Source organism: Penicilliopsis zonata (assembly GCF_001890105.1).
Source record: "Penicilliopsis zonata CBS 506.65 unplaced genomic scaffold ASPZOscaffold_35, whole genome shotgun sequence".
Lineage (NCBI taxonomy): Eukaryota > Fungi > Ascomycota > Eurotiomycetes > Eurotiales > Aspergillaceae > Penicilliopsis > Penicilliopsis zonata.
Window position 1 is genome coordinate 4,085 of NW_019208939.1, and position 22,745 is coordinate 26,829.

Here is a 22,745-nt window from a genome sequence, read left to right on the forward strand (position 1 = left end):
TTATATTAATTATAGTAGTGAACAGTATTAATATTTATTATTATAAATATTAATATTTTATTATTAGTTATTATCTATAATTATAAAGTAATTATATAATATTAAATTATAATTATTTATAACTATCTTATAACTACATCACAACTACACCACAACCTTAAAACTAGTTTATAAACTATAATACTAGCTTAAATACTATTTATAATATATAATACACTCATATGCTTACTATTATTATCAATACTAAATTATTAACCACATTGTTACTAAACCCCTTGGGCCACTACGTAGTTTTGAAATTCTGTATGAACCATATCATTACATAAATTAAACATTCAGAGAAAGATATTAAAAACACCAAGGAAATGAACTCTGTATCAGGAATTTCAACATTTTCAGATCTCGTCGCTGGAAGGATTGCGCTCAGACATGAGGCTTTTGCTATTGCTATCAGAGCTGGCATTCCAGATTACTCTATAAAGTGGTGTATTTATCTTCTTTCAACCCAGGCGGCATCACACTCGGTCGGAAAAACTCTCGGATATGTTGCCCACCCCCCGATCAGCATCGCAGCCCATCAACCGGTAGATAAGCAAAAAGTATCCTGCGCGTCATGTCCCTTCTTCGAGTCGGTCAGGTTCTCCGAGGGAAATTGGGCCAATACATCGTCACAAAACAGATTCAAGAGACAGTATGGTTTGCCAAGTACGCGTTCCTGGAGAATCAACACAGCGGAATAATAATGTCTGACCTCTAAATAGGAACCAGATTAAAGACACAGTTGTTGTCAAAGGTGTTGAAGACCATCCACGAGTCGCGAATGAGCGCGATGTTTTGAAACGTTTCCAGAACCGAACTCCCTGTCTGAGGCCTTTGATTGATGAAATCCACGATCCATCTAGACCGGAAATCATTGTTCTGAGACATCTAGACGACCATCTTCTAAACTCCTCGATGACAAAGCCCCTTAGTCGAGCTGAGCTGAAGTATGTAGCTAAGCATGTCCTAGAAGCACTAAATGTTCTTCATGAAAATGGCTACGTACATACAGGTAGGCGAACATTATTTACAAGTTTCCCACCTGTGTATACCTTATAACAAGCTGATATACCATTACTGTTATAGATGTAAAGCCCGATAATGTCTTTGTGAACTATCAAGAAGGAGAGATTCGGTTCTCTCAAGTCCAACTTGGGGATCTAGGAAGCACTTGTCCTTCTTCTAGTGAGATTGCCACACAGGGCATACCAATTGGTGCGCCAATTTGGACAAGCCCTGAAGTGATTATGGAGACTCCGTGGAACACAGCGTCAGACATTTGGTCCTTTGGCTCTATGGTACGTCACAGTGCTGCTAGAAGATGGATGCTTGACTAACTTCCTTTCTTCTCTTGGTAAATAGCTTATCAGTCTTATTTACGGCGGTAACTTCAACCTGTTCCGTCCCCGAACGGTTCCATATGGCCACGAAGAGTATAACCTAGAAGTTTTGAAACAGCAATTCCGCTACTTCGGACCCTTCCCTATCAAATATGCAGAAATTATAGGTCCGGAAACAGCTGCTGCAATCGCATACATAATGCATGAGATTCCAAGAGCCCAGCTAACGCCGTTTTCATGCACAACCGAGCGCGAAGTTTCCAGGGCAGATAAGGAATTTATCTGTAAGATTATGATGATGGATTGGAGAGACAGACCGACTGCAAAGCAGCTTCTCAAGGATGACTGGTTTCAAGAGGAACGTTAACACAGATCATTTTATAGGTAGTCCTGGGGGTGACTAGTGCAGAGTAGATCTAAAAATGCACTCCTCTGTTTAATATTTTAATATTAAATTAATAGTAAATCTAACAAATGACCCTAGGTATGCCACTAAATTAAGCTCATCTAGACAGTCTCATCTAAGTTTTATGTGTACAGACGCTGCGTCCTATGCCTATCAGGCAAGGCTGACTCGGAGTGATTTATTAAATCTTCTAGACATTTATATAAGGCTAAACACCTATTCACTTCTATTAATAACTATAGAAATACAGCTGTGACTGTGGCTACAGGTGAAATTTAATTAAAGGTTATTTCTTTCCCTTGTCTTTTATTAGAATAGCTTACCAGGGGCACCAACACCCTCACCCACACAGGGAAAACTTTTTAAGTTGGATGAGCTTCGGCAATTTTGCAGCGGAAAAGAACTCTTTACCTAATATTTAATGCCTAAGATAGCAGAACTATTGCTTATAAGTAGTATTCTCAGAATTATGTCTCTCTTCCTGACTGTTTGTCTGGGCCTGCGGACATGTTCTACACAGTTTAAGTCTAAACCAGTAGTAATAAGGCCTTCTCATAATAGAAAATGGATGCTGATAGCAAGTCTTATTATCTCTATTATCTCATATGTTTACAAGTAGCTAAGCAGATGACATGATCCATTCCTTGACATGATCGGCTAGTATTTCGCCGCCATCCTCCTCTTCTTCCTTTTCCAACCAAAGATCAATCTCTTGAGCCAGTCCCGTCGCATTTAATACCTTACAAATGGCAAGATGAATGGCGAGCAATTTTGGGCTGGGAAGGTCGCAATCAGTCTCAGTTCCGAAAACGACTTTATAGTCCTTTGGAAGAGCGAGTTTTGCCCAGTCCGACATATCACGGAAAGTTTGAATTTCATACTGGCGTTCTTGAGCAGTTGGAATCAGACCGAAATGAAAACTGCCAAATTCTTCGTGCAACGCCGCGAGGAGCGTCATGGCATTTTCTGGTATGTTTATGGAGCCTGGGGTCATGGCATCGATAACTTCATGTACAGAAGGGAAATATCGGTAAAGATACGCCCATGTTCTTGGGCTTGCTTGTGCCTTTATCTCTACTTATTAATTTGCGCCATCATAGACTGGTGAACTTTGAAGGAAATAAAAACATACCTCATAAGGATCAACATTGTGGTGTGTCAAGGCAGGAGCTGAAAAGTATGGGATAATGTGAGCGCATTTAGTCCAACCAGTCTTGATTCCGGTTTGTTCATTCTCTGCCAGCGTTTTAAATTGGCTCGCGTCATAGTACCCGCTTATGATACATCTATTGGAGTCGCGACGTAGACATCTTTGCTTGAGTGTCTCTTGGCCATTTCCTGTCCTTGCTTGTCCTTCATATGAGATGGATGGTGATGGCGATGGTGTTGGGGTACGGCCTCCCTGCCTTTTCACTGCGCAAGTTACCTTGAATCCTAGTATAAACAACAGATAACATATGTTTAGTGAATAGGAAAGTTACGACTTCGGCGGCAAGTTCGACAAGTTCGTCACTTGATTTTCCACAGATATCTTGGACCAGGTTTTGCTGCCCGTTGCTTGGCAGTGCTGCCAGCAGCTCTTCAAGGATCATTCGGGTCTTATCCTGGTCTGAAGCTGGCTCGTACTCCTGCAATTTCTCTCGTGCTTGCTGGATGGTTGCTAGTCCTTGACCTGCGCGGCGCTGTATCTTCTCCATCTCTGCTAGGATTGGGCCATTGGCCAACCTGGCCTTCTTCTGCTCATGCGACCGCTTGGCGGCCCCTTGCAGCGGTCTCTTTGGTCCCATCTTTACGTTTTCACGAACAGGAAAATGTCGAGTGTAGTGGATGCTGACGAGAGGTGATGCGAAGCAATAAGAGGGTATCATGGGCTAAGCAAACAGCGCGCGCCCGAATAGGAAGCCATGGCTACAAAATGACATCATAGTGAGGAACCAGGATTACTCCATGTCAATATTTTTATCCTCTTATCATCTTCTTATCTTTGAATCTCACTCGGTACAGGCGCTGTAGATAAAGTGAGTCACTACTATATATCTAAGAAAGTAACACAAAAGAAATAGAATAAAGCTATTTTTATATGATTAAAAGGTTCTTAACAGCAGTATATAAAGGATAGCTATAATCAAGTTAAAGTATATCTATTTATAACTAGTTATTATAAATCAAGTTATGTAGTAACTATCCTATTGACTTGATAAGCTAGTGATGCTAATTAACTGAAATAAGCTGACAACCCCGCTTCTAGTCTCACCATGTGAATGGTAACAGCACCATCCTCACCATGGTTGAGATCAGGTACGCCCGTGAGGAAGACTGCCCTCGAATCGGCGCAGTCAATGCGGCAGCCTATGCGACGGGCCTTTTTCTCGCCAACGCGTTCCCGCAGGCCACCCCCGACGAAAGGGCCGAGTACATGCATTTCCGTGCCATGCAGACGCTTCTCGACCCATCTGTGTGTACACTGGTTGCTATCGAGGTTGAAACCAACACTATCGTCGCTGTAGCGCAGTGGAGGGGCATATTCTCAGAAGAAAGACAGTCTATAGTTTTATCTGATGAGGGCACTGCATTTGTAAAGAGGGAATTCTCTCTAGAGCCGCGCAACCAAGATGTAATAAATGCGTTTCGAGCACTCGTGCAGGCGAAGCGTGAAAGGTACCTCGGCGATGAAATAGGTATTCTCTCTCTATATGTACTCTAATCCTCTCTCTGATGATTCTAGTTCTCGATCAACTATGCACTCACCCTCAATATCAAGGCCGGGGAATCGGGGCGACAATGCTCCAATGGGGGATTAACAAGGCCGACGAAATGCAAAAAGATATCTACCTTGAGGCAACGGCAGCCGCGCGATCGCTGTACAGCAGGTTGGGGTGGGAGATGCTTGAGAAGGCTGTTCTTGACTATGGGCTGTATGGGGGTGAGGGAGTGGACAAGGTATATTTCATGCGGCGACCGCATACCAGATAGTACGAGTATAAAACTCAGGTCTAGGAATAGGATTATATTTACTTGAGATTTTAGAATAAAGTCTATCTGAAAGGCAATCAAAACCCCCTCTACCAATAATACCGATGTTTCTGCCCCCTGGAATCTGTATAGAGAGCCTCCGACTCCAACTCTGGATGATCTCGCAGCCTGCGAACAAACCGCCGGTCCGAGACGTAGTTGATGGTCGACTGTATAATGAGAACGAGCAGCCACACGGCGCCAAGCGAGATACAGGCCGTCCAGGCTGTTCGGTAGAGGGGGGCATCGCTCTGAAAACATTAGCAAACTGTATAGTTGAAAGCTGAGGCTGTCTCATACCGATCGGAATACTTGGCTTCCATATGTACCGCCAAGATTGGAGCAACCAACTGTGCAATCAGATGGTGAATATGATCAAGGGAGATGGTAGAGTAGGAAACATACTGTAAAATGCGTAGGCAATGGCTCGTTTCTGGGGCGTCTTCATGCTCAACGAGAGCCACGTAACGTTGATCGGTTGCCAGCCTCTGATTGATTAGTATGATCATCCTCATTCCGACAGTGAATACTCACGGCGCCATGTTGGTGAAAAGATAAGCCCCATAGAAGGACCATGAGGCTTTGGTGTTGACAGGGAGGTTCTAAGCAGTTAGCAACTACCCTAACCTTTGGTAAAGATGAAGGGCAACCCACAAATAAAGCAATGAGCCCTATTAATGTCCAGATGGCAACCCCAATCATCAAAGGCCCAAACCGTTTGTACCGATCCGCAGCCCAGCCGAGAGCGACACCGAGGAAAGCCGCGACTATAGGCGCTGGGGCATTCAGGAGGTTGGCGTCGACATTCGTGAAGCCGAGGGACTCGATAATCACAGCGCCCCAGGTTGCCAGGCCACCGACTGACTGCAGGCCCGACAGGCAGACGATGAGATACGGCCAAACACGCCAGTCGAAAACGACAGAGGAACTGTATAGATTTCAACGATCAATATACTGTTGTGAAGAAGGAAAGGGAATCTGTCGACTCACATGTCGTTCCAGGTGATGTGCATTGTCGAGTGATTCCCCTTGGCTGGGTCTGCCTTGAGGATGCGGGCGACATAGACGTCTGCCTCTCGATCAGAGAGCCAGCCTCGCCAGGGGATGAGGCCACCAAACAACCGGTTGGTTTTATGTGGCGATTCGGGTAGGATGCAAAAGGCGATGACTCCGGCGGTCATGGTACACACACCGCAGATAATGAAGATCCTGATGATTAGCTGTGTATTCACAATAGAGGGGAGAGCGATTACCATTGCCACCCTTTCAGTCCTCCTTGGCCGGTCAAACCCAGGGCCCCTGCGGAAATCAGAGAGCCAAAGGAAGAAGACAACGAAGGCCCAAAGAAGAAGATGGCTGTGCGCCGGGCAAGTTCGTCCTGCGTATACCAGCGCGAAAGCGTGTAGAGACTGCCTGGGATGAAACCACTCTCGGCCAGGCCGAGGAAAAGTCGCGCCGCATACCATCCCCCGGCGGAGTTCACGAAATGTTGCATGACTTCAATCAAGCCCCAGAGGATGACCTGGCAGGGGATCCAGTAATGGGGGCCGATGCGATGGAGGATTACCTGATTGAAGTATCAATAAAATCAAAAGGAAGCGAATTAAGAGCAGACTGAGTGGATCGTGGCAATTACATTTGCAGGAATCTCCAAGAGGACGATACCAAGCCAGAGGAGGGAGACGCCAACATTGGCCTGGTCTTTGGAGATGCCGGTATCGGTCAGAAAGGTGGAGGTGAGGACGCCCGAGACGTTGGTGCGGTCGATGGCCATCCAGGTGAACATGAGGCAGAAGACCGGGAGGAGGATGAAGTCGGCCTTGCGGACAATAGCGGCTTCCTCTGCCTTAGTCCAAGACACTAGGACTTGTTGGCCGTCTTTTTCGATCCATTGTTCAAGTCGGGTATTGTCATGGAAAGATCCTTCATCGCTGGTGCCGGCCTCTTCCTCGTGGATCTGGCCCTTTTTCTCGACGGTCGAAGCCATTGTTCCAAACGATAGGCAGTCTATCTCTATATTCCTCGCTCTCTATCTTATTCTACTTATACCCGTACTGAGCTGTACTTTCTCATCTTTCATGTAGATGACGCCTTGTGTGGCAGTGGCCAATAGGTGAGGTTCCATATTGCGGATGACACAATTCTTCTTCTCACTGGCGACTTTGCAGGATTCGCTTCGATCAGGGCTAACGTAGCTTCTATGACACCATCTAGGCTAGAACGATGCCATCGCGGGGATGAACGGAGCACCGAACAGACCGAGCTTTGTCAGACTCGAGAGCTTTTATTTAAATACAGGGATCAGAAGGCTGCCAAAAGAATAGAAGCAACTTCTCTCATATCAACATGTCGACAAAACTCCCTACATACTTCATCGGCCATGGTAAAGTGACCCGTTGGCATTGATTATCGCAATTCTCTAACGAATAAGCCGGAGTCGCTGCTCTCTTCTTTGAGAACCAGAAGCCTCTACATGCGGGCTTTCGGGCGATAGGAAAAGAGATCAAAGCCCTCAACCCTGATGCCATTGTCATTACCAGTGGGCACTTTCAAAGTCCCAATGATGTAATCCAGGGTATACCTCATTTAAATCCATAACTATGGTATCAGACTAGTATTAACAAATTAGTCAATCTCCAGGAGCCAACCAAGGTCTGGCATGATTTTGCGGTTGACTGGCATCCGACTTATCCCCACGTCTACGAATATGATTATCCGCACCAGTCGTCAAGGGCACTGGGAGAGAAGGTGCTGCGCCATCTCAAGGACCAGGGGATTCAAGCTGAGCCTGTCTACCGTGATCTGGATCATGGAGTGTATGTCTTTTTCTTCTTTTTGGTTGACTTCTTTTTTGGGATCCCTACTGACTCTTCAGCTGGGTGCCCTTTAAGCTGATGTTCCCTGAAGGAGAAGATGAGCTGGAGATACCCATTCTAGAGGTGTCAACCTATGATGGCGATGACTATCAGAAGCACCTCCGCCTAGGCGAGGCCCTTGCTTCCTTGTAAGCCTCCACATGTCAATACCTGAGAAATTGGATGTGTATGCTGACTGCCCAGGGGCGAGCGCATTCTCATCATCGGCTCCGGCATGCTGGTCCATAACCTCGATGCTATGCGCAACAAATCAGACGTTATAGAGGTCGCCCAGTCTATTGAGGCCGAGACGGTGCATGCCCTGGCGTCGCGTACGCCCGAAGAACGCACAAAGAGACTGCTGCAGCTGCAGCAACGCGACGACTGGCAACGCGCCCATCCCACGGACGAGCATATCCTACCGTTGTATATTACGCTGGGAGTAGGACGGGATCTGGAGGGGCATCGCGTGTGGAACACTGACCAGTGCACCATTGGGCAATCTTTTACTTGCTTTAGATTAGGAAATATCATATAGTCTAGATCAAATAAAGAAATAGTCGAAGATCAATCAGTGATAGCAAATTCTGTATAGTTGGTAGATACGCCCAGAATAACACACGATATATTCACTCAGATGAAGATATACTTCAATATGAGGAACCAGATGTATATAAATCAGACAGAAAATTCTAGTATATACCTGTAACTATACCTCAACTATTTCATCACTTTTTCCAGACTTAAGCTGCTCAAGTATAGCCGATACTCCTCTTTGTAAGGGTCAGGCCGGTATTCAGGACCCTTGATTTGATCATAGAGCTCCTGACGCGCCGAGTCGTCGGTACAGAGCTGATACCTGTAGAGCCGCATCAGTCGCGCAGTGTTCAGGTCCCCCTGGGTATGTTCTTTCAACATTTCAAGTTGATTGAATAGCCCGAGCGGGCTGTCAGCACGGTTGATAAGTTCTAACAAACAAGACTCCATCGTTTGGTGATCGCCTAGTCGACGGGCAGTCTCGAGCACGGTGAGTAACAGGGCATGGTTGTTAGGCTTCACGGCCACTGCTGTCCATCGCGGCGGCTCTGTATTGCCAGGAATCTGAGGTATGAAGAGTGGCGGAGCTAGAACAAAATTTGCTATCTGGTCATGGCTCTGCTGGCTTGGGCGGGCCATCTGCTCATTCTGGATGGTGTCCTGGACTGGTAACTCGCGATGAAACAGCTCCTGGGTCAGGATCCAGTTCGAAAAGGGCCGGGACTCGATGCAGGCTGGGTGGTTCTTCTCGATAGTCAAGGCTACGTGATGGGTACATCGTAGCCACCTCCTGGCAGCGGTAATCCTCCTGGACCTATATGCATTCATGATCATGCTGGGGATTCTCCCGCATATACTGAGTATGGTATCGACGATGTAAAGACTCAAAAGACATTTGAACAGAACCAGTCTGTTCAGACAGCTTGATCGAGTAGCTGTATGTCCAACCTACCTCTTTCAACCTAGAGGATCCTGAGAATTTTCCTCCAGAGCTACAAGACTACCTTATTTCAGTTTTTCTTGATTCTTATGGCTCCACTAGAATCTCTAAAAGCTTGTCTGACTTTCTCTATTTAATCTATATAACTCTCAAGATAATTAAACTTAGAGTAGAGAAAAGGAGTGGAGGGCAAGGAACGCAGCTGCGGGTATTGATCTATAAAGAGACCTACCTTGCAAGACGGTAGTTCAGGTCAGTCTGGGAGGAGGAAACAGAGCATAATAATGCTAGAGGGCCACCGAATGTCTATAAAAAGGGTTAATATGGACGCTCCAGATAAAGCCGTTATCCCTCTACTTAATCCCTAACCCTAACCCTAACCCTCACCCTAACCCTTACCCTAAGCCCTAGTACAGGCCTCATCTCGCGGTATCCACGATGGGTTAATTTTGCGTTTGGTGTAGGTCTGTCTATTGGAGATACCCCTCATTGCTCCCCTTGCTATACTCTACTAACACCTCGATCTATAAATGACAAAAGTGGGAAAGGTGACGATCATTATTGTTGGTCCCGTTCTCGCCGATATCTTCCTGCTGCTTATGGGCATCCTGGGCTGCGTTAAACAGACCAACGCCATCTCTAACGCCATCGGCGGCCTGCTGGTAATGAGCACAGTAGTTTATATCACCTTATGCATCCCTGATCCATGACTATAAGTTAGTCCTAGGCTGATGTCATTTCGCGTATCACCTTCAACCTGCAGAGCTTCACCACCAATAACCTCCTCTGCTTGATGCTGACGGGGTCGCCTGGCATCTGAGCGCCAGAACTGCATTTCTATTCCTAGGTTTATTTCGTACTATACAAATAATTTATACATGTACTGATTATACCAATTGGTTGGCACAAATCTGGTGTATCTTCCGGCTGCCAAAGACCAAGGACCACACATTCCGGGAAATCTATTAGCTATTCGAAGAGAGCGGGCTATCGGCAAGCAAATGGCGCAATGCGCAGGCTGATGTCTTCCTGTCGACAAGGTGACAGTCGAGCAGACGAGTGCTGATTGAGTACACGCCATCGACAGACAATTTTTAGTCTAGTGTACAATCAATTATATATTTCAATGGTCACAGAAAACTATATATTTTCTTCATATATTGAAATTTTATTTTAAAGGTTGAATGTAGGTACTAGTAACCTCTATAATAAAAATGCATTATACCTCACATGTATGTTAAAGTATCTCTTACTCCAGCTCATCTATACTATACTAGCTAAATCAGATAACACCTATCATAATAGAGGTAAATCATACTTTCTCTCATTGGCTAGGTCTTGCTGAACAATATATCCCCTTAAACTTTATTAGATTTAGTGCTTACGCCTTTCTCATACTATATAAACTAAACTAGCTGTAAGAATTCCTTGGTCTGGGCCATTTTTATTCTCTTTTTCACTCCTCTTTTTATTCTGTTGTATTTTTATGGTTTATTCTTCTGTTTCTTAAAAGTGACCTCCTTGCAAAATGATTCTTATAATAGTTCTTCTATATATAATCTATAAAATCGCGTCTTTCATCCGCTTCTACATCATCGGTCGGCGTACTGGATTCCCTCTCATTCTCACTCCAATCTTTTCCCAGGGCATCCTCTGGATGGTCCTCGGCCCAACCCTGCAGCCTGTCTTCCAGAAATACCTGCCCGAATGGATCTATAGACGGTTAGATATTGTCACAAATGGATGGGATTTCCGTCGAAAGAATCAAATGCATCTCCAGTTAGGCAAGGCATTTGTGGTAGTCTCACCAGATGAATGCTCATTATGGTATTTCTATCTTTCCTAATTGATGACGTCTGTCATAACATATATTTCAGGGTCGGTGATCCTGCCCTCGCTGCTGTTGTTCTCGCGCGACGCAAGGATTTCGTCCAGCCGGCGATTGTCGCCCAATTCCTGGATTTCTTTGGGACCAACATTCTTACAGTAAGAAATGATGATAAAAATAAGACTATAAGAAAGCATATTAATGAATAGTCAAATGGCGAAGACTGGCAGCGCCAACGAAGGATTATTGCCCCGAATCTCAATGAAAGCGTGATGGAGGTGGTGTGGCAGGAGAGCTGCCAACAAGCAAGATCGATGCTGGGCTATCAAATCCAACATGGAGAGACGAACAAGACACTGGACGGTCTGCGCAGCGTGGCGATCAACGTGCTTGGCCAGGCTGGATACGGTCAGAACCAGGCCTGGTCCCCTGATTTCTCCAAGAGTATCGCATCAGAGGCATCGCCAGCATCTGGCTCAGAGGCACCGTCAGCACGCATGGCATACTTCCGCACTATTTCAATGGTAACAGAGCATTTCGCAGAGGCAGCTTTGATTCCGGCGTGGATCAAGACACTACCCTTCATGCCGGCCCAGCTGAGGCTGCTGGGGCGCCAGATGCAGCGGGTGCCGGAGTATATCCAGGCGATTCTTGAGGGGGAAACCGGCTCTGATGAGAACAAAGATCAAATGAAGAGACATAACTTTCTGGATGTACTGGTTGAATTTGCAGATAATAAGAACACCAGCGACAGCAATAAGAAGAGCCTGTTCTTGTCCAAGGAAGAGATAAGTGGCAATCTCTGGATCTTCACAGGCGCTGGCTTCGACACAACTGCCAACACTATGGGCTACGCCGTCCTCCTCCTCGCCGTGTATCCGCAATGGCAGGCATGGATTCAGGAAGAACTGGACGACTTGGTTATGGACACATCTGACTGGGAATATACCACTATTTTCCAACACTGTCCGCGACTTTTAGCTGTGATGGTATGTTTTAGATCTTTATACATGTGCTCTTGCTAATATGAATAGTTTGAAACGCTTCGGTTGTATACGCCCGTCGCGCACGTCAGCCGCGGCGTCAAATCCCCCCAACAATTAGCTGCTGAGAAGGGCACACATCTCCTCCTTCCCCCAATGAACGTGTACATTGTCTCGCAGAGTCTACACATGGACGCCTCCATCTGGGGCCCAGACGTGAGCGAGTTTAATCCGGCGCGCTGGATCGACCAAACAACAGGCCAGCCCGTGACGCCGGAAAGGGGTGCGTTTCTGCCCTGGTCTGGGGGCCCCCGCGTGTGTCCCGGGATGAAGATGTCGCAGGTGGAGTTTGTGGCGACGCTGGCGACTCTGTTTCATGGGGCAAAATGTGAACCTGTGCATACCGGGGTGACAGTAGAGGATGCACGCCACAGGCTGAAGAAGATGATGGACGATTCGGCACCCAAGTTGACCTTGCAGGTGAAGGATCCGAAGATGGTGAATCTAAGGTGGACGCCTAGGGATAGAAGGTAACACAATATCACATTTATAAGTATATCATCAAAAAGATATATAGTATATAATAGTGAGATGGATCCTTACTGTCTTAGATAATCATTAATAATTGATTAGTACACTAAGAGACAGATAGATTATATCCTATTAATACACTCATAAGCCTGCAATTCTTACTGTATAAAATTGAAGATAGTCAGGCTGTATCCCTACCTCCTTGTCAACAATAATAAAACAGGCGTCGATGTCAGCCACGGTTCGTCATGTAGTCGTCATAACCACGAATGATAATTTTGTTACTAATATGTCATTGAATCTTTCTTCTTCAACAATTCTCCATGTATAGTATCTGAAAATAATGTGCAGGTGTGTAATATGCAGCACATATATTGCTCCCGGGGCCAAGAAAAAGGGGGTTTTCCACGGGAATGAGTGGAACGATCTCGACTCGTCAAAATTGCAGGAACTGGGCGTGCAGGAGCTGGAAGAAAGGTTCATGAGGGGCAACGATTACTGGATGAGCCTATTCCGGCTGAGTATTCTCAGTTCCTATGACTGTCCTCTTTTCCTGCTCTTTTCTAACCAGCAGTCGTTTATGATCCTGACAGTTGCCACCATCGCATCACGGGCGTCGGCCAGAAAGCGGCAGATCTAGGCGGCCGCTTATCCTGGGGACAATACGCGGTGGCCCAGGAGATCAACAGAGCAATTATTGGCACTTGCGAGACATCCTCGGCCGGACCTGACAAGACAATAATCGCCGTGCGACCCGCGCGGTGGTCGCCGGGGGACCAACCGAAGATGAACTGGCGGACACTGGCGATGGCTGTTCATATGCGCTGTTGGAAGCTTGCACGGCATATCCTTGGCCCAGGCCTCGAGACAGAGTATCTGCAACCTGCTGTGGCGCTGCTGCTAATCCAGGCGCGGGCCAGAAGTCCCGGTAAACGAATGGAGGATGAGTACAATCGCGCAGATGGTATGTCTATATTCTTTATAGAAGTACTTTCTAAGGCGAACGACACTTTCAACACTACTAACACTACTCAGAAGAACCATTGAAGATAGTCAAGATGAAGGATTTGATCGAAGGTTATGGTCGAGGCAAGCGAGGGGAGGATACGGATACTTCCTTGGACGGTATGTCTATATTCTCTGTATGGAGTGTCTACTGATACTATGTACTGCCAAGATGAGCCGTTGCAAGTCTTCAAGACAAAGAGCCTGATTCAAGCTTCTGATCCGGCCAAGGCATCACCTGAGCCTTCCTCTACCCTATCCCTGTTACCGTACGACATTCGCTGTGAGATTCTGGGCTATCTGGACCACCAGGCCGTCTCTCGGCTACTAGAAGCAGTCGAATACCCGCTGGAGGATTCGTATTGGCGCTCGCGGGCTGCATTTTATCTACTGGGGATGGATGATATCATTCACAAACAGAAAGAGGTGGATTGGCGAGGTTTATGTCTGGCAGCAGAAGGACTAGACGCAGCCACGGACGTCTTCAGGATAAGGCATCGCGTGGTTGATACCCTCATGCACGTCAAGGCCCAGTTGCGCCGGGTTCGCAAGGGGGACATCTCCATCTCCCTACCTGGAGTCTTTGATCAAGTCCAGGATGAGATGCTGATTGAGTACCGGGACAACAATTGGGCCAATATCCTGGGTGGCGGTGGCGAGGTGACGTCTGACATAGAGTATTTACTTGATGTTGGTGTTGAGGATCCCGATCCAACCTGGACATGAGGTAGTTAGTTGTTATTTATTCGAATGAAGTCTAAAATATGTAGATCTGATCTGCTGCTCGGTCATTTTTGAATTAAGCCACGGATCAGTATATAGTTGATCGGGGCAGCAGGCTACCTTTGGTATTGAATTATTTATTGAAGGCCCTCTAAGGGTAATAAAGCTTGTCCTAGTCGCTGTAGAAATGCACCTTCACAGGGTCATTGGTTCTCTGGCATATAACAAAAAGGTAGGCTACTCCATATTGAGTACCGTAAAGAAAGAATTGGCATTATTACCTTATAAGCTTGATCTTTAGTTCTTTGTTGAGTTATTAAGATATGGCTCAATACCTTCTATAGAGGCACCCTAGGAGCTAGAATATATTAAAGGGGGTAATCTATCAGTAAATCATCTGAACTCTGAATCTATAAAGTAAGACTTGGTTTCCTGGTAGCGCATATTCCAGAGCAGCCTGATGCCTTTTGATCATTTCTCCCTCCAGAAAAGAATTAATAATATTCTCACAAAGAAGTTTTTATGTGGCTCTTCTATGTAAAGGGGTTTAATATAATGGACGGTAAGGTTGTAGTTCAAGCCACGATATTCAGAAGTAGTGGAAGAATCGAAACCGTGGTACTGTGCTTTGATGGATCATAAAAGGGAATATATAGAGCATATAAAATAAAAGCCAGCTTTCATTTGCATAATTACATACTAAAGAAATTAAAAGGGGCGGCTCTGACCAGATTGTAGGAACAGAGCAGGGCCACATACAGAATCACCCCCGATGTTGTGACTGCAAGGCAAATTACTGCTTCTTTGCCTCGGCAATGTCCACAAAGACATGTCCCAAGGGCCCTTCCTTGGGACTCCATCCCCCGCACTCAATTCTGTACTTGTCACTGCTATCCAATATCTCAACTACATTATTGTGTTCTCCTCCACGATTCTCCCAATGAAGCTCACAAATCTTATCCCTGCCATGGAAAAGATCCAGGCGGCCCTCGCTGCCACGGCGGCCGCTGGCATTGATCTCGCCGATGCCATCAGAGGGGATGACGATCTCGTCAATCTCTTCTTCGGAGAGGGACCGGCGGCGATCATCAGGGCTCCAGAACTCACCGCTAGGAGGAAACTCATTAGCAGAGATACTTTGACCACTTGGGAGGGCATTCTCATAGATACCCTTCGATGACGGTGTGCTGGACTAGGACCTCGCCATCCTTTAGGTGGTCTCTAATGTGGATGGAGACCCATTGGGAGTTGTACTTGTCCATAGTGGTTGCAATTGAACTTGTTTCGGTGTGTATTGGTAGAATGAAATGGGTCTGGTTTGCGGGTGTATACCCGGAGTTTATACCTCACCAGAATGTGGGGGGTCACACCATAATGGGGAGATGTCGTTGTCATACTGGACACGGTCACATGACATGATTGGCTGATGATCGACGGGACCATGGCACCATCCTGGTTTGCCACTCCTCAGAATTGCGGGGTTGCGTTGCCCCTCATTGTACAGGTGCAGCTTGATTCTTTCAGTAGATTCGTCTGCGGGTTGTTTGGGAATGCTGGCCATTGGCTTTGATGGCCTGGGCATTTGCAGCTCTGCTGTTGAGCTCACGAGACCAAGTGGGTGGTCGTAGTGGGTATTAAATGGACACGGACCACTCGCCTCTTCGGAGGTGGATTTATTATGTTCCGCGATAGCCTCCCTAACCGGGTGGCCCGACACCATGTCAAGAAATGTCCAAGTCACTATGTATTATATAGGATAGCTACTCTAGTCCCAACCTATTCACAATTACTGCATTTTAGGGGATTTAAAGCTGTGATGATGATTTATCTTGTACCTGTTGTAACCTAAGGCAGGCTCCTATCCGCACAGCCGGATGCTCAAACCCCAAACTCTCTTTCCTCGTCATGCCCCTCCATAGTGCTATCTGAGACGCGGGGGCTGATTATTCCGTAGAGCAGAGTTCTACAACCAATCAGCAGCTGCCATCCTTCATCCCCGCTTCCCCACAAATCCTTCTCCATTCCCCGTCTTTGTTCTAGTACTATTCGTATTATTTGAGTTTCCTGCCATTGCCTGCCTTTGAACTCTATATTTGGTCGTTGATTGCGTCAAGGGTAGTTGGTGGAGAGTTTGGAGCAAGGGCCAGGCAGTGTGGAGGTCATTATCTTTCTTAATGTGATAAGAGATTATTAGTTGGGATTATCTTCATAGAGAGCACTGAATGTGTAATAGGATAGAAATTAAAAGCTAGTTGAATGTGTAGTAAGTAGGATAGAAATTAATATCCTAGTACTGGGTGTTGATTCAGCAGGCATGGAGGGGGAGTTGAAGTCTCTAGCTCGGGTTTGACTGCCAGCAAATAATAAAGCCATGCACCTGCTGCCCGCGGCCTGATTCTGCCGGTTTTAGTTCCCCGGTTCCCCATTGATTTTCCTGCCCTCACAAGATTATGAGATTTAAGCACCACCAAACTGACAGTCACAACCATAGGCAACCATGTACTAATGGACTAGGTGAAGGAGATCTTGATCTAGGCAGGCCCTGGGTCTAATTATAGCTAGACGCTGGCAGTTTATTCATAGAGTAATTTAATTAAGGCTACAGAGTAAAGTCCAGGGCAACAGAGAATGATCTGTCACAGAATTGAGGGACTGCCACTTACGGAGTAAAATTGAGATTAAACTGTGGATAATCCGCCCCCATGATCAGCACGCGCTAGTTAGTTATCTAGCTAGCCACGTAATAAAGCAAGTTAGGCAGAACCCTTCTATATTTCAACAGCTATTTTAGGTGGATTTAATTATTTTGACAAAATCTAGGGGGCCACTAGACCGCTGAGCCACTAAAAATGTCCAGACATTATTTAGGGTCCTATATGGTCATTTATTCCTGTCACAATTATTTATTAAACCTGCTAAACTCTGCTTATTCTACCAATGACAGATGAAATATGCAATATTTAAGACTGTTCATGTATATAGAATTCTCTACATCAATACTTGAATATGTAGTATTCAAACTTCAGCCTGGGACTAACAACAAGGGTCATGCACGGTTCACTAGGCCATGCTTATTATAGCATCTAGCACCAGGCAGAATGTTTCATCAAGTCAAAGCCGTCACATGACCATCTTCTTTTAAGATATAATTAAGTTACGAGTTAGACAACTAGACTAGCTTGATATGCCGAGCGGTACGAGTACGAGAGACGCCATAGCAAACTGCCTGTTGACTTCCTTTTCCCTTCTCTTGTCGGGTCAACTGAATGATGGACAATTCACAACATGGTTCGGAGCCAGAGGCTCTGCCTGTGTACTCGATATCTCCACATGACGGCCACATCAATATCGACCTGGAATCCAGGATTGCCCAGACGCTCGCGAGGATTATCGAGCTCGAGACGGAAGACGAGCATCACCCGCCGCCCGAGTACACCCCCCCAACACCAACTGTGACGGGGTGTCCCGTGAAGCTCAACATCGTCATCCAGATTGTGGGCAGCCGCGGCGATGTGCAGCCGTTCCTGGCGCTGGGCCAGGCCCTCCAACAACATGGCCACCGGGTCCGCATCGCCACGCATGAGGTATTCGCCGACTTTGTGCGCGGCGCTGCCGGCGGCGTCGAGTTCTTCCCGATAGGGGGCAACCCGGCAGAGCTGATGGCATTCATGGTGAAGAACCCGGGCCTGATTCCGCAGCTGAAGACAGTCCGCGGGGGAGAGATTGCGCGCAAAAAGGCGATGGTGGCAGACATGCTGGAGGGATGCTGGCGGTCGTGCCTCGATCCCGACCCGGTCACTGGCCGGCCCTTTGTGGCCGACGCCATCATCGCCAACCCGCCCTCGTTTGCCCATGTCCACTGCGCGCAGGCCCTGGCCATCCCCGTCCATCTGATGTTCACCATGCCGTGGACGAGCACCCGCGACTTTGCCCATCCGCTCGCCAACCTGCGCTCCGCCTCGTCCATGAACCCGCGCACCGCCAACTGGGTTTCCTATGGCTTGGTGGAATGGCTGACCTGGCAGGGGTGAGTTTGCCCTCTCTGCGCTGGTCCTGGATCACTAAGAATAACCTGAATATGTAGCTTGGGCGGCGTGATTAACCGCTGGCGGGTTTCCATCGATCTCGACCCGATTCCGACTATCAAAGGCCCCAGCCTGGCGGAAGCCCTAAAAATCCCTTTTACCTATTGCTGGTCACCGGCTCTGGTGCCCAAACCGGCGGATTGGCCGGCTTACATTGGTATGATTCTTCGTCTGGAAATAATTCTTCTATGCTGATTGACGGGTGTCTAGATGTCTGTGGCTTCTTCTTTAGGGACCCTCCTCGCTTCAACCCCCCCGAAGATCTAGAAAAGTTCCTGCAGGCAGGCCCGCCACCGGTATACATCGGATTTGGCAGCATTGTCGTCGAGGACCCTCAGGCGCTGATCCAAACCGTGCTGGACGCCGTGACGCAGTGCGGTGTGCGGGCTATCGTCTCCAAGGGTTGGAGCAACATCATGGGCGACCAACAGGACCATGTCTTCTATCTTGGGGACTGTCCACACGAATGGCTCTTCCAGCATGTTTCCGCCGTAGTGCACCACGGAGGAGCCGGCACCACCGCCTGTGGCCTGTTCAACGGGCGTGCAACTACCATCGTCCCTTTTTTTGGCGAGTACGTCTTCTGTGCTAAAACCCTAACCCTAACCCTAACGTTTTAATATGTACTCTATTGACGAATAATAGCCAACCATTCTGGGGCAAGATGGTCGCCCAGGCCGGGGCAGGCCCGGAACCGATCCCATATGCCTGTTTAACAGCCGAGAAGCTCGCGGCGGCGATTCAGTTCTGTCTGACGCCCGAGGCGACAGCGGCCGCGCAGGCTATCGCTGCCACAATGCGGGCTGAGTCGGGCGTGGCAGCCGCGGTGAGCTCGTTCCATCGCAATCTGCCGCTGGACCGAATGCGGTGCAGTCTGATGCCTAATCAGCCGGCTGCGTGGAGATATACCCGCCGTAAAGATCTGCTTCTCTCCAAGGCTGCTGTCAGCATCTTGTTGAAACACGGCTGCATCAATGAGAGATATTTAGTCCTGTGTGTTCCCCCCTTTCATTCTTGATTTTTCTTCTTTCTAATTTCTAGGCATCGTGTCAAGCCAGTCGTGATTGAAAACCGGCGTTGGGATCCATTAACAGGCATGGCGGCATCCCTGACATCCACCGGGTCCAGCATGCTGCAGTCGACTACTGACATGCTGGTTAATCCATACCATGCGTACCGGCGCCAGCTGCCATCACTAAGCGCTGAACGGTCATTTTCCAGCGTGGCACTCACGGCCGGCAGCATGGCTGGTGCGAGCCTGCAGGGATTCGGCAAGTTCACGGCAAGCTACTTCAAGGGTGTGATTGTCGATTTCCCCCATGCCGCCGCTGAGGGCTTCCGCCAGGTGCCGCGCATGTACGGCGAAACGCCGACGGACTATGGGCCCATTGAAGACTGGAAGTCGGGCATGGTGATGGGCGGGCGCAACTTCTTCGACGGCTTGACCGATGGCGTCGGCGGCTTTTTCGTACAGCCGGTCCAGGGGGCCAAGAAAGAGGGTGCCTTGGGTGCGATCAAGGGGGTGGCCAAGGGTACTCTGGGGCTGATCACTAAAGTACCTTCTGGTAAGTCTTTTATCCTCTTTATACTGTCATCAGAATAGTCCTCACCGTTGCCTAGCTGGCATTGGATTGGTAGCGTATCCGTTTGAGGGCATCGCGAAGAGCATCGAAGGAGCGTTCAAATCCAAGACACCCAAGGCGATTGTGCGTGCCCGACTGCACGATGGATATGCCCAGTTGCAAGCAATGGGCTTATCTGAAGAGGAAGAAGATCGAGTTCTCCAGGCGTTTGATACAATTCTTTAGATGGGGAGCATTATACCAATTCTAACTTGCTCATGTTCTAGAAACAGTACTTATATACCCTATTCTCATTGAGAATGCTATAACTAGCAGCTATCAACAGATATAATATTTATCCTTGGATGAGGTGGTAGTGGTATGTATATAAGTATATTCCCTTATATAGCTAAGATAGTAGAGTAAATTATTAGGAGCCTATACAAGGGTAAAGAGGATGATAGTAAGTCAGGCTCCAAGTAGAATTGATCATAATTGTTCACTTGATATTTACATGAGATTACAAAACTGAATCTTGACATTATTTTCGTCCTCTCATCACTATTAATTCAACAACCTATCATCCTATACTTACAACCCTAAACCCTAAACCCTAAGTCACTCGCGACTAGATGAATTTGCCGCTTCCTGTGCAGCGGGTGAGGGGGAACTGCTTCTTAACACACATGGTGATGGCCCCGGACACCCACGAAACACCGGCATAGGAGCCCTGTTCAAACGAGTCGGCCATGAAAGTGCCACTCTGGGTCTGGGAGCCGATGCAGCCGGTCATGGTCTTGCCGTACTTGCGGTTCTTGATGGGCTTGGTGATCATGACGCCGGAAAAGCCATTGGGGACGTTGCCGTTGACCTGGATGACGGTCTGCGTGGACCAGGTGCGCGTATAGTCGATCCCCGTGCTGATCGCACTCAGCTTGGAGGTGATTTCTCCCAGGTCAAGGCCGGCGCTGACCGAGACGCTGTTGCTGACGCTGTAGCCGGAGCTGACGTAGACGTTGAGGCCGTTCGTGCCAGTGCCGATCACGACGGGCGACATCTGCACGTCCCAGTCGATGAAGGTCTGCGTCGAGGTGGTCACCAACGCAAGCGTCCTGCCACACGAGACTTCGTCGCGGGCCTCCAGATCAGAGCTGAGATCAGAGCTGTTGAAGCTGAGGAAGGATTCGTCCACCTCAGGGGCCTCAAGGGAGATTTCCTGATCGGCCAAAAGGCCGTGGAAGATGCTCTCATGGACAACCTCCACTATAATAACATATGGGTCAGTGACTGGCAGATTGACGATCTTGGAAAGACATACTGCGCCCTTCGCCGTAAAGAATGACCTCATCTGGCTGCAGGACATAGTCCGGGGTCCATATCGTGCTGTTTAGAGGCTTAGCCCCGTCGAGGACTGGTGCTGCCCTGGCAGCAACCACCAGGAAGGCTCCAACGAGGGTTGATAGGAACATTATGAGATCAAAGGAAGATGAACAAGTAGTGAATTTGATGAGTTGTGGAATGAGATGAGGCAAGACGAATGGACACCGGTCAACCTTTATAGATCAATGCTGCAGCATCATGAGGACCTCGTGGGTTCATCTCAGGTTGCTATTGCTTGATCTGGTGTGGAAAAGAGGCCTCCATCTCCACTGATACGTAGTGAGACATGCCCACTATTGCGAGAATAATACCTGCAGGATGGCGGTGATATCCCGAGCTTTGATATCGCACGTTGTGGGTTACATGTACAGGTTTGAAGAGAGATCGTCAGATCTATTCCGAGTATAGTCGGCTCACAATATACCGAGATACGGACTGTGACCTGATTAATCTCTGCTAAACACCATCTTGACCCACCATCTCATCCGAACTTGTGCCTGATCCTGGCAATCACATCGGGAATAGAAATGATCGTCGCCAGGTGAGAGTAAAATAGATTAGGCTTCCAGGGTTCAGTGCAGATCCCTAACATATAGCTTGTAACTTTATTCCATACTAGGCTTAGTTGTCTTCCAGAAGAAGACAATTTCCAAGACAAGGCGAATTGCCAAGAGAATGGGCGGCTTGTGATTGAACGCCAAGAACAGGGACCCTGCATGAGGCAGCCATGTGGGCTCGGGTTCGTAAGATGTGATATCCAGATAAGAAGTATATATAATGGTAACTAATATCTTAAGAACATCATCTCATTCCCTTGGACAGGATTCCTTATATTCTCTTAATCACATCTTCAATATGCATCTCTCTACTGTGTCGTTTTTCCTGGCCCTTGCCAGTGGGTATGTTGATATATTTATTGCATTTATTCTTGATCCCAGCTAACCTCCCAGCGCCGTTGCCAATCTGCACGACATGGCAGTGTGCGTGGTTGATCGTGAAGAATACTATGTTGCCCCCGTTGGCGGTATCGGAACCAGCTACAGCTGGTCCAAAGACTACACGATCGACACCACCGCGACCGAGTGCGCGTGCAACTACTACAAGGCGCGCAACACGGGCGACAAGCAGTGGGACAAGTGCCCCGATTGCACCTTTGACGGAACCTACTGTAACTCTGCTGGGTGGCACATTGGTGGCGACGAGGTGAGATTGATTGTTCCGAGCGACGTTGAGTATGGCTGACTGTTCTAGATGAACTATTACTGCAAGGATCTGTGCCATGCAGAAGGCTCCGAGGCCAACTAGTTGAACGTCGGCGCTATGTACTATTATATATGCTAATTCTTATGTTCATGATCATATTAGACGGTATTTTGGCATATAAGATAGGAGGGATAATATACTGTAGTGTTTTGCCTTGACAAGACTGATAAGGTAAAACAAGGAATTATAGATAGTGAAGACAGACAATGACATAATGGTACATTCCTGCGAGATCAAAATATACTAATTGCATCAC

The 22,745-nt window shown here is 47.5% G+C and overlaps 13 protein-coding genes across 13 annotated transcripts; 8 read left to right on the top strand and 5 right to left on the bottom strand.

Moving 5' to 3' along the window:
- Positions 1-613: 613 nt before the first annotated feature.
- On the top strand, positions 614-1,746 carry ASPZODRAFT_77432 (hypothetical protein; the record flags this gene model as incomplete). Its single annotated transcript, XM_022730169.1, has 4 exons — positions 614-705; positions 762-1,051; positions 1,126-1,337; positions 1,402-1,746. The coding sequence occupies 4 exons, from the start codon at positions 614-616 to the stop codon at positions 1,744-1,746; spliced, it is 939 nt and encodes a 312-aa protein (XP_022576720.1).
- A 742-nt stretch (positions 1,747-2,488) lies between these two features.
- ASPZODRAFT_125862 (hypothetical protein) lies at positions 2,489-3,603 on the bottom strand (the record flags this gene model as incomplete). The annotated part of the gene is made up of 3 exons (XM_022721446.1): positions 3,234-3,603; positions 2,933-3,187; positions 2,489-2,851 (listed from the first exon to the last, which is right to left on the bottom strand). Coding segments are annotated over exons 1-3 (957 nt in total), but the record flags the coding sequence as incomplete, so codon positions are not given.
- A 466-nt stretch (positions 3,604-4,069) lies between these two features.
- Positions 4,070-4,758, top strand: ASPZODRAFT_77439 (hypothetical protein; the record flags this gene model as incomplete). Its single annotated transcript, XM_022730172.1, has 2 exons — positions 4,070-4,463; positions 4,511-4,758. The coding sequence occupies 2 exons, from the start codon at positions 4,070-4,072 to the stop codon at positions 4,756-4,758; spliced, it is 642 nt and encodes a 213-aa protein (XP_022576722.1).
- Positions 4,506-6,784, bottom strand: ASPZODRAFT_2122598 (hypothetical protein; the record flags this gene model as incomplete). Its single annotated transcript, XM_022727805.1, has 7 exons — positions 4,506-5,048; positions 5,098-5,147; positions 5,203-5,283; positions 5,391-5,725; positions 5,788-6,006; positions 6,051-6,364; positions 6,434-6,784. 7 exons carry the CDS (start codon positions 6,782-6,784, stop codon positions 4,848-4,850), a joined length of 1,551 nt encoding a protein of 516 aa, XP_022576723.1. The 3' UTR covers positions 4,506-4,847.
- A 359-nt stretch (positions 6,785-7,143) lies between these two features.
- ASPZODRAFT_20668 (hypothetical protein) lies at positions 7,144-8,190 on the top strand (the record flags this gene model as incomplete). The annotated part of the gene is made up of 5 exons (XM_022727641.1): positions 7,144-7,180; positions 7,229-7,372; positions 7,427-7,613; positions 7,673-7,801; positions 7,857-8,190. 5 exons carry the CDS (start codon positions 7,144-7,146, stop codon positions 8,188-8,190), a joined length of 831 nt encoding a protein of 276 aa, XP_022576724.1.
- A 182-nt stretch (positions 8,191-8,372) lies between these two features.
- ASPZODRAFT_20669 (hypothetical protein) lies at positions 8,373-9,023 on the bottom strand (the record flags this gene model as incomplete). The annotated part of the gene is made up of 1 exon (XM_022727642.1): positions 8,373-9,023. One exon carries the CDS (start codon positions 9,021-9,023, stop codon positions 8,373-8,375), a length of 651 nt encoding a protein of 216 aa, XP_022576725.1.
- A 612-nt stretch (positions 9,024-9,635) lies between these two features.
- On the top strand, positions 9,636-9,950 carry ASPZODRAFT_29350 (hypothetical protein; the record flags this gene model as incomplete). Its single annotated transcript, XM_022728181.1, has 2 exons — positions 9,636-9,791; positions 9,857-9,950. The coding sequence occupies exons 1-2, from the start codon at positions 9,660-9,662 to the stop codon at positions 9,947-9,949; spliced, it is 225 nt and encodes a 74-aa protein (XP_022576726.1). The 5' UTR covers positions 9,636-9,659.
- A 613-nt stretch (positions 9,951-10,563) lies between these two features.
- Positions 10,564-12,624, top strand: ASPZODRAFT_137409 (hypothetical protein). The gene is made up of 4 exons (XM_022724309.1): positions 10,564-10,956; positions 11,007-11,115; positions 11,167-11,946; positions 11,992-12,624. Exons 1-4 carry the CDS (start codon positions 10,658-10,660, stop codon positions 12,472-12,474), a joined length of 1,671 nt encoding a protein of 556 aa, XP_022576727.1. The 5' UTR covers positions 10,564-10,657; the 3' UTR covers positions 12,475-12,624.
- A 291-nt stretch (positions 12,625-12,915) lies between these two features.
- Positions 12,916-14,317, top strand: ASPZODRAFT_1503356 (hypothetical protein). The gene is made up of 4 exons (XM_022725606.1): positions 12,916-12,992; positions 13,046-13,435; positions 13,507-13,596; positions 13,649-14,317. Exons 1-4 carry the CDS (start codon positions 12,953-12,955, stop codon positions 14,200-14,202), a joined length of 1,074 nt encoding a protein of 357 aa, XP_022576728.1. The 5' UTR covers positions 12,916-12,952; the 3' UTR covers positions 14,203-14,317.
- Positions 14,318-14,879: 562 nt separating this feature from the next.
- ASPZODRAFT_137411 (hypothetical protein) lies at positions 14,880-15,795 on the bottom strand. The gene is made up of 2 exons (XM_022724310.1): positions 15,370-15,795; positions 14,880-15,308 (listed from the first exon to the last, which is right to left on the bottom strand). The coding sequence occupies exons 1-2, from the start codon at positions 15,459-15,461 to the stop codon at positions 14,993-14,995; spliced, it is 408 nt and encodes a 135-aa protein (XP_022576729.1). The 5' UTR covers positions 15,462-15,795; the 3' UTR covers positions 14,880-14,992.
- A 1,290-nt stretch (positions 15,796-17,085) lies between these two features.
- Positions 17,086-20,222, top strand: ASPZODRAFT_137412 (hypothetical protein). The gene is made up of 6 exons (XM_022724311.1): positions 17,086-18,226; positions 18,284-18,441; positions 18,495-18,858; positions 18,930-19,277; positions 19,326-19,849; positions 19,905-20,222. Exons 1-6 carry the CDS (start codon positions 17,469-17,471, stop codon positions 20,090-20,092), a joined length of 2,340 nt encoding a protein of 779 aa, XP_022576730.1. The 5' UTR covers positions 17,086-17,468; the 3' UTR covers positions 20,093-20,222.
- An 80-nt stretch (positions 20,223-20,302) lies between these two features.
- Positions 20,303-21,504, bottom strand: ASPZODRAFT_125875 (hypothetical protein). Its single transcript, XM_022721448.1, has 2 exons — positions 21,165-21,504; positions 20,303-21,109 (listed from the first exon to the last, which is right to left on the bottom strand). Exons 1-2 carry the CDS (start codon positions 21,313-21,315, stop codon positions 20,475-20,477), a joined length of 786 nt encoding a protein of 261 aa, XP_022576731.1. The 5' UTR covers positions 21,316-21,504; the 3' UTR covers positions 20,303-20,474.
- A 538-nt stretch (positions 21,505-22,042) lies between these two features.
- On the top strand, positions 22,043-22,721 carry ASPZODRAFT_162308 (hypothetical protein). The gene is made up of 3 exons (XM_022726571.1): positions 22,043-22,125; positions 22,177-22,429; positions 22,478-22,721. The coding sequence occupies exons 1-3, from the start codon at positions 22,082-22,084 to the stop codon at positions 22,529-22,531; spliced, it is 351 nt and encodes a 116-aa protein (XP_022576732.1). The 5' UTR covers positions 22,043-22,081; the 3' UTR covers positions 22,532-22,721.
- Positions 22,722-22,745: the final 24 nt, after the last annotated feature.

Coding starts and splice junctions, on each gene's coding strand:
- ASPZODRAFT_137409 (XM_022724309.1), top strand. CDS start 10,658: ATGATTCTTATAATAGTTCTTCTATATATAATCTATAAAATCGCGTCT. Junction 11,116..11,166: donor TTGGGACCAACATTCTTACA/GTAAGAAATGAT, acceptor ATTAATGAATAG/TCAAATGGCGAAGACTGGCA. Junction 11,947..11,991: donor CGCGACTTTTAGCTGTGATG/GTATGTTTTAGA, acceptor TAATATGAATAG/TTTGAAACGCTTCGGTTGTA.
- ASPZODRAFT_1503356 (XM_022725606.1), top strand. CDS start 12,953: ATGAGGGGCAACGATTACTGGATGAGCCTATTCCGGCTGA. Junction 13,436..13,506: donor TGAGTACAATCGCGCAGATG/GTATGTCTATAT, acceptor AACACTACTCAG/AAGAACCATTGAAGATAGTC. Junction 13,597..13,648: donor TACGGATACTTCCTTGGACG/GTATGTCTATAT, acceptor TGTACTGCCAAG/ATGAGCCGTTGCAAGTCTTC.
- ASPZODRAFT_137411 (XM_022724310.1), bottom strand. CDS start 15,461: ATGGACAAGTACAACTCCCAATGGGTCTCCATCCACATTAGAGACCAC. Junction 15,309..15,369: donor CAGCACACCGTCATCGAAGG/GTATCTATGAGA, acceptor GTTTCCTCCTAG/CGGTGAGTTCTGGAGCCCTG.
- ASPZODRAFT_137412 (XM_022724311.1), top strand. CDS start 17,469: ATGGACAATTCACAACATGGTTCGGAGCCAGAGGCTCTGCCTGTGTAC. Junction 18,859..18,929: donor ATCGTCCCTTTTTTTGGCGA/GTACGTCTTCTG, acceptor GACGAATAATAG/CCAACCATTCTGGGGCAAGA. Junction 19,850..19,904: donor GATCACTAAAGTACCTTCTG/GTAAGTCTTTTA, acceptor ACCGTTGCCTAG/CTGGCATTGGATTGGTAGCG.
- ASPZODRAFT_125875 (XM_022721448.1), bottom strand. CDS start 21,315: ATGTTCCTATCAACCCTCGTTGGAGCCTTCCTGGTGGTTGCTGCCAGG. Junction 21,110..21,164: donor TCTTTACGGCGAAGGGCGCA/GTATGTCTTTCC, acceptor ATGTTATTATAG/TGGAGGTTGTCCATGAGAGC.
- ASPZODRAFT_162308 (XM_022726571.1), top strand. CDS start 22,082: ATGCATCTCTCTACTGTGTCGTTTTTCCTGGCCCTTGCCAGTGG. Junction 22,126..22,176: donor TTCCTGGCCCTTGCCAGTGG/GTATGTTGATAT, acceptor CTAACCTCCCAG/CGCCGTTGCCAATCTGCACG. Junction 22,430..22,477: donor GGCACATTGGTGGCGACGAG/GTGAGATTGATT, acceptor TGACTGTTCTAG/ATGAACTATTACTGCAAGGA.